General features: G+C 31.0%; 1 protein-coding gene across 1 annotated transcript; it reads right to left on the minus strand.

Moving 5' to 3' along the window:
* Nucleotides 1-431: 431 nt before the first annotated feature.
* Nucleotides 432-5,592, minus strand: LOC136223477 (uncharacterized). The gene is made up of 11 exons (XM_066011502.1): nt 5,395-5,592; nt 4,617-4,803; nt 4,256-4,330; nt 3,830-4,067; nt 3,623-3,744; nt 1,814-1,847; nt 1,686-1,732; nt 1,440-1,574; nt 1,043-1,107; nt 883-955; nt 432-808 (listed from the first exon to the last, which is right to left on the minus strand). Exons 1-11 carry the CDS (start codon nt 5,495-5,497, stop codon nt 679-681), a joined length of 1,209 nt encoding a protein of 402 aa, XP_065867574.1. The 5' UTR covers nt 5,498-5,592; the 3' UTR covers nt 432-678.
* Nucleotides 5,593-8,427: the final 2,835 nt, after the last annotated feature.

Here is an 8,427-nt window from a genome sequence, read left to right on the forward strand (position 1 = left end):
ATGTAATCTAAGTACCAAAGTGTGAATTAGAGTAAAGTTCAGGTACCATTGGTGTAATTTACTCATAATTAAATTGAAGTGAAATTTTTAAACCTTCAAACCTAACATCCGAGATAATCGATGCTTTTAATATCAAAGTGATAAATAATTTAATTTACTAAAGGCTTAATACATCATTTGTTCCCTAACTTACCTAAAAAGGTTGTTTGTCCTGAACTTTCAAAATATCCCGATAGCCGTTTCAACTTGCATAAAATGTTCAATTAGTACATGAACTTACATAAATGTAATCAATTAATCACTCGGTTGTAAAAAAGTAAGTTAAATGCCAAAGATGTGTTAACACATGTGCGTTTAACTGATATTTTTTACAACTGAAAGATTAATTTACTACATTAATAGATTTTTAACACTCAGGTCAGAATATGGTGTAGGATGGCAATTCCATCATAAAATAGCATTTGGCTATCTCATCACACAACATTTCATTTCATATGAAAAGTAGTTTTGATTACAAGGCATCATTGTGACAAACACTTTGAAATAGAAATAGTGCAAAGTGTTGAAGGGCTGATCAATAATTGATTTTCTGGTTTTGAGGTGGGATTGTGGAACAGTTTCTGAAGCTTTTGCTCCCTCTCTGGCCTGAATTAAATTAAATTAAGCAGAATAGACGTCTCATATTTCTTCGTCTGAACCAAAAATATCTATTACAATCATCTTTCCCATTCCCTGTTTTGCCTGCTCTCCTGAACATTCACTTTTCTTCCTTTTCTGATCTGCTTCCACTTTCATTGTACATGATTTCCTACAGTATAATAGAGAAAAATGTTGAGTTAGAATCAGAAATGAGATATTCCAAAAATCTCATCATTGATTCACCTTTTGTCCAAGCTACAATTTTTCTGACTTGGTGTTGCAGATACTTTATCAGAATTTTTTGGTTTTCTTGTCCCTGTAAATTCAAGATAACATCATCTCAGCACATTACATTGATTGACAATAGCAACTCAAAAGACAGTGAATGTTAACCATCTGAAACCTGTTATTTCATTAAGAAATCTTATGCCCTGTGAGTATGTATTTGTTGTCACTTTATCTCCATTTCTGTTAAAAAATCAAGGATATTAGCAAATTTACAGATACTCAGAATGAACATTAAGTCCCCTTTTGTTTTCGGAAAATATTGGGTAAAGGAAAATATTGCAAAATAAATATTTTCCCGTATTTGGCCACAACACCGGAAAACCCGAAGTGGTGGGTGGTTACTATTTTCAAAAAGATAAGAAAGAATGTAGTACTGTTCCAAAAGCTTAGAAAAATGTTTTACATTGACTTGTTTTTCTAAGCAAACAAACGTTGAAAATCAGAAAAATATTTTCATGCACAATATTTTCCGACAAACAAACGAGCCTAAGTAGGATTATTTGCAGACAAACCTCAATGCCTTCTTAAGCGCTTCCACAGAGAATAGTTTCGCTGGTTGTGTAGGCTTTTTGGTGCTTGTTTTGTCAGGGTCAACCACGTATATGCCTTTTGAGTTGAGAGGTTCTCTGAATGCTGTTCTTATGTTCCTGGGAAAAGTAAAATATATATGAAGCAGATAAATTATTTATCTCATGCAAAACTATATTAAGAAGTAGAAACTACGAATTGCCAAATGATTTCTAACTCCAATCACCTACCCTCCCTTTAGTTCTGTTCGCATTGTAGAATATATGTCTGATGCTTTCTGTAATCATACAGATACAGCGTAAGTTGATTTTCTAGATTAAAAAGAAGAGGAAGTTGCAGAATTGAAATGCATACTCACTGATTTGTGGAATTTGCAGTATATTCCTTGTCGTCTAGAATAACAAAACCGAAAGTTAGTATACCAAAAATCAATACTACATATTTCATAGTCCAGCGATTTTCGCAAGATAATTGAGAAACTGACAGAACTCACCAAACACAGAAATAGGAGTTAGAACTTTATTGATAAACTCCAGACCACTTTAATCAGGAAGTGATAACAAGATTAATGGAAGAAAGAAAAAGAAACCAGCAAAATAAAAAAAATATATAAAAATGAACAGAAGAGAAACTAATATGACTGGGAAGAACCCCTTCCCAAACTTTCAATCAAAGCCCAAAACCAATGCCATAAAAGCTGTCATTCTTTTCCGACACCTCCTATACATAACAACCAAAATCTCACACCAGTTCCAAGGCGTAATAGACTCCAGCTAAGAGCCACGTCTCACTTTTAATTCCTAACTAGCAACCACCCTTATTTGCTCTATACATTCATGTTTTCTATCAGAAACTTACAAATGTTTGATGTGTCATGGTCATGGAGAATGGCTATTACAGATCTTAGCACTTCATATTAGACATTTGTGAATGCAAGGCACATATTAATGGCAAAACATGATATGACCAAATATTGGGACAGATAAAAACTTCATATGTTTGTTAATGTAATAATCAATGATGAGAAGAAGCATGATAGATCAATTGAAATGGTATAACACTATCCATTTCAAGAAAAATAGTGATGATAGCACATGATAGTAGCTTCATTTATGATCTCCGAGGTTTTATGCATTACAAGTCCAAGTTGTTTTACAACCTGTCAGATACAACAGCAACAAAGCCTTAGTCCCGAAATGATTCAAGGTCGGCTAATATGAACCGTCATACAAAACCGTGAAATCAAGTCGTGTCAGCAACATAAATTCTTTCTCTCCACTCCGTTCTATCCACTGTCATATTTTCCTCAATCCCCAATAAACTCACTCTCAATCACCCTCGTGCTCAACTTGGAGGGTGATAGGTTTATATATGCTGTGGTATAATTGTGATAGTCCTGATACTTAATATGGTATAATTGTAACTATATACTCTAGGGTTTGGGTTGTAATTATGTATAAATACCTGTGATTAATAATACAATCTTAAGTAGCACAATTGTCTTTAGGGTGTGTCAGATATTAATATGAATTGAACTTTTAGCTATCAACTTAAACTTTTAGTTCAATTGGTTGGTTCCATGACACAAATCATTAACATTTTGAATAATACCCTGGATGTTTAATGACAACTTTCTAATAAACATTGCTGCAAAAAAGATAACCAGTGATACCTCTGCCCCCGACCAACAAACTACTGTCTACAAATTGGGTCCAGATAAGCAGCAGATTCAAGTAACAGACTAAATTTTACTCAAGGCCATGGCATCAGTTTGTCCAAATTATATTGTTCCTTACACCTTGCAAACCAATCTGTGCATGCAAGTCTCTAGTTCTTAACCATAAGCTGATCAGTCTATTTTACATCTGTGTTCAGGTAATCATTTCATTCATTACTTAATATACATTGTTAACATAGCTCAGTTAACTTGGTTTTTGTGGCTGATTTCACTCTGATGCCAATTCAAGCCAGATAAAAGCATCAAAATCAAACAAAGGACAAGTCTGTTAAATCAGAATCAACTAAACATATCTAATAGTTTGTCATGTTTTAATAACAAGACTACTCAGAACATTTATCTTTTATAAATTTAACACTTTTATCTTTTATAAATTTAACACCTCGCCCAAGAAAACAAGTTGAATGTAGAAATCTCAAAGTAACATACTTGTTTATGACTAGTGTGCATGGCATCCCATCCTTCTTTTTTCCTTTGCAAACTCCATAATCAATTGAATCTCCGATCTTTAATACTTGATTTGGAGTATACACACTTAGAGAAAAACCTCCCTACAAAAGACAAAAAAGAAAGTCAAATCTTTAAGAACAAAGAAGAATCCAGAGGAAATGAAAATATGGCATGCCAATTTCATACCATATTGTCCTTGCGTACATTGCAATTGAATAGTGCAAAAATAGTTCCTGCACGTTCCTCGCAGTTCTGCTGATAAGCATCATTAAATAAGAAAACTGATATTGTGTTTTCATCCAAACTCCCAAATTTCCATATCCCATAGCTCTTCCCAGCAGAACTTGTCCTTGCATGTCCCTTCTCAGTTAATACTCCAACGGTTGCCCACAATCCTGTAATAGTGTCTCCAACCAATTGATTTCTACAAAGTCCCAATATCCAGAAAACATTATTTCATTGCAATTCAAAGCCAGTGAATTCACTTTAAGATGTCACTGCAGAGTCAATAATTAGTGGGAAAAGAACACTTTTGTTCCTTAAAGGTATCAAACAATTTTTAACATTTTTAAACATTTGAAGATGATCATATATGATGAAAAAGAAAATTACTTGATAGCTGGTAAACGGACAAAACGGATATCTGAGAGACGTTGACTGAGCTCTGCAGGGGTGACCAATTGATTCCTGAAACAAATTAAATATCAAACAGGGTAATGAAGAAACTAAGATATTCTTGTAAAATTTTATAGAATTATGTGTAGTTGCTGATAGAATTATCAGAGTTCCACGTATTGATTGAGCTCTTACAGTAGCAGATGGATTTATAAGTCAACAAACACAAATAACCAATATCAAGTAGATTTTTATTCATTAAATAAATGTTATAGTTCATTATCCCTGATATAATTGAGGATAATCATAAACCACATCATATTAAAAATGCCATGAATTACAGAAGGTCTAAGCGAACCTGATTCTAAAACCTGAGTACTTCTCAACATGAGCGTCATTTGAGTTCTTTGACTGCTTCAACTTTTCAGGTTTCTTAGTAGGTTTTGGCTCATCATGAAGGCAATCTTGAACAGCATCTCTAAAGACAGACAAATCTGCCTGCGCCTGCCCTCTTCTCCTTGGTGATTCATCATCTGACAGATATCCTTCAAGATCGAAGCAATTAGGGTGAAATTATTATTAGTTCTCAACTTCTCATCATGTAAGGAACTACGGATGCCACTTATTATCCACAACATAAAATGAGAAACTGAAATAGTCATCTAATACTTGTAAACTCCCATTAAAGCTTAATAGCTTATCTAGATTGAGGTCTTAACCTTAAGTGGCGATTTCAAACCATAAAAAGCTTAATAGCTTATCTAGTTTCTGAAAGATAATATGTAATGAATTAATTAAAACTTTTTGAAATCATCAGAATCCTTAAGTTCAAAACCATCAAAGTTCACATTAGCAAAACATTATCCGTCTCCCTGATAATAAACACAATCAAACATTATCCCAATTTACTCTAGGGTTCTTCTGCCAAATACAGCGTAAGAGAATTAGAACATTCGGTTGCCCTAAGGGAAAATATTACAAAATTTAATGAAAACTAAACCCATTAACAATAGAGACTGCAGAAGAGGGTCTCAAGTTTACACAAAGCCAGGAAAGAGCTAACAACACATTGAGGAAAATTTGAAGAGAGGGAAAGAGAGGCAGATAGTGTTTATAATGAAATAGAGATGGAATACCTGGTGAATAAGAATGGAGATTCGATGGAGAAGCAGGAGGGGTTTCCAAGACTCGATCTTGGAGAGAAAGGAGTAAGTCAAGATCCTCTTCATGGCTTGACATCTTAGAACTGTAGGAATGGTCCACGGATTTGAGAGGTTTTGTGGCGTTGATTTTGCGGTTTGGAGGGAGAGAGAGGGAGAGTTCAATCTTTTGGAGGGAAATGCAAATGCTAAATTTACACTCACAGCAATTATTTAGATTACTGTAGGCCCAATGAACCGGATCCATTTTTCAAATTTGAACTGAAGATTATTAATCAAATGATAATAATTGGGAAAATGACATAGAAATTCATCTTTTAAAAACTATTTACAACTATGTAAGTCATAATTTTTTTATTATGTCACATTAGTACTTTTAATATATTTTAAGAATTAGAATTTATAAATTAGAAGTCTAGAATATATTTTCTAGGGCTTATGATTTATGAATTGAAGTCTAAATTTTTTAAATTATAGTATAAAATCATAATATATAGAGAATAATGACATATTAAGAATTAAGTTTATTGATATGATTTAGTTGTAATTTTTTACTTAATTATGATATTCATGTATTTTACCCATGATAATTTCAACACTCACAGTTTTTATTTTGGATTCACTTACCTGATATTACCCGGTCCTAATGGGACTATCCGTATCTTATATAAAAAGATATGAGATGTGTATAAGATCAAAAACATTACCTGTGGCGGGTATAAAAATACCCACAGGGTACTTGGTACCCATTATAAATCTTTTGTGTATTAAAAAATATTATTATACTTCAACATTGAATGATACGACCAAACTATTTTATTCTTATTTATTAATGTTAAAATATATATAACTTAATATACTGAGCTGGTTATCAATTTCAATCAAAATATAAAAGAAATCCTAAATCATTCGTATCCTAGTGGAAGAATTTTATAATTTTAGAATTTGTGATGTTTTATGGATAATTTATTAAATCTATGTTTTGTTAAATTTGTAATATTTTTGTTTTATGTAGGGTAAGGATACTCGTGTGTACCCACGAATTAAATGGGACGGGTATGAGATGCAAAAAGTATACTCGTTAGGATAATTAAAAAATAAATGGGTAAAAGTTTGGTATTGGGATTGGCACTGTCTGCGGGTACCTTACTCATTGTCATCCTAAAACAACAGTAATTTTATTCCAAAAATTCCAATTACGAAAATAATGTCATAAATACGAGAAAACCAAAACCAATATTTGTAAAATATTGTTTTCCAGTAAAATATTGTTTTCCAACATTCCTAAAATATCAATGTTTTAAAAATTGGGCTGGAAGTCAAACTGGGGTGACAATTGGTTCATGGGTGAATTGGTTCAATCGGTTGATTCGAATTGGTTAAATCTGATGATGTCATAAATAATCTTCTCTCTGATCTACAAGAGATGTCTTTTAAGGTTAATGCACAAAAATTAATAAATGCAATTAATTTTAACAAAAAGATTTTGTTACTCTTGTATTAATTGCATCTACTAATTAATTTGTATTTATTTCCAATGTAAAAAAGTAACTTAAATAAGGTTATATTGGATAAAAATCAACTAATGTGCATCGATTGAATCAAAACGTCATGTATTATGCAACAAACAAAATTCTCTAAAAAAACATTGTATGGTTTAGATTTATACAGTCTAGATCTAACGATGACAGACCAAATTCACTTGGGCAGTCACTGACCAGATGAAAACTACCGTATAAAACATATAAAGTATATAATATAATTTAATTTAATTTAAATTATAAAATTTACTTGATTTGTAAATTTTATCCTGTGTATATATAAATTTAAATATGAGTAAACTTTATTTAAATTACAAAAATAAATTAACTTTTAAATATATAAAAAAATAAATATTAAATAATTTTTATAATTTTTTATGTTTAGTTTGAGCACAATATATAGATTTATATTGTTGTTATTAGTCACATATGAAAAACTATCTTAGCGTAAGAATTGTATAGTATTACTTAGTGACTCAAGTTTGAATTTCATTACCTACATATATTTTTTTTTCTAATTAAACATTGATGAAAACTAATCGGACCGATTCACACGGTTCAGACCGATTTAACAACATCTAAAATCAACACTAACCGGATTGAAGACCTAACCGATTCATGGTCGAATTAATCAAGCCGATCGGTCCGATCCAATTTTCAAACCACTAAATACCAAACACTATATAAACGCTATATAAGAAAATGACTCTCAATTTTTTTCCATAATAGAATTCTATCCATATAAACTCTCGTGAAAAAAAAAAGTATCAATCGAACACCGATCTTCTATTTCAAATCCAATTATTACATTTTGATAATAATTTCTTCAACTTGTTTCGATTTTTTAATACAAAAATCTAACACAATTTTTTTTAATAAAATCGAGTTAAAAAAACTCCTAAACAGAAATACATAAATAATAGAAAAAACAACAATTCTCACCTACTAAAACATCAACTCTCTCAATCAAAATCATCTAAAAACGATGTCAACATATTTTAAAATAATTAAAAGCAAAACAAGTTCAACAATCAAATGAATTAGAGTAACTAATACATCAATTTCACCCACTTTCATTCAATTTCAGCATTTCATGTAATTAAAATAGTTGAAATTTTATGAAAATGAATGAAATATGTTATAACTCGCTTATAGGGTTAAAATAAATAATAAGACATGGAAATTAATATTCAATACAGTTTCAAAAAAAAAAAAGGTGACATTGCAATCACACACAAATATATGTATTTAGAAATCCATTGGAAGCAATAAAAATTAATTAAATTTCAATTAAAACACTAAACGAAATATCAAACTAATTTAAAATTAAAAATTATTTACAATGACTTTCAAATCTTAACAAACTCATTGAAATTGGCTGAAAGTTAACAAAAATCATGTATAACGGAAACAAACTATTATCAAATAAATAAATTAAATTTGTAATAAAATATGTCAAGCCCGATCC

This window comes from Euphorbia lathyris, chromosome 3 (assembly GCF_963576675.1).
Source record: "Euphorbia lathyris chromosome 3, ddEupLath1.1, whole genome shotgun sequence".
Lineage (NCBI taxonomy): Eukaryota > Viridiplantae > Streptophyta > Magnoliopsida > Malpighiales > Euphorbiaceae > Euphorbia > Euphorbia lathyris.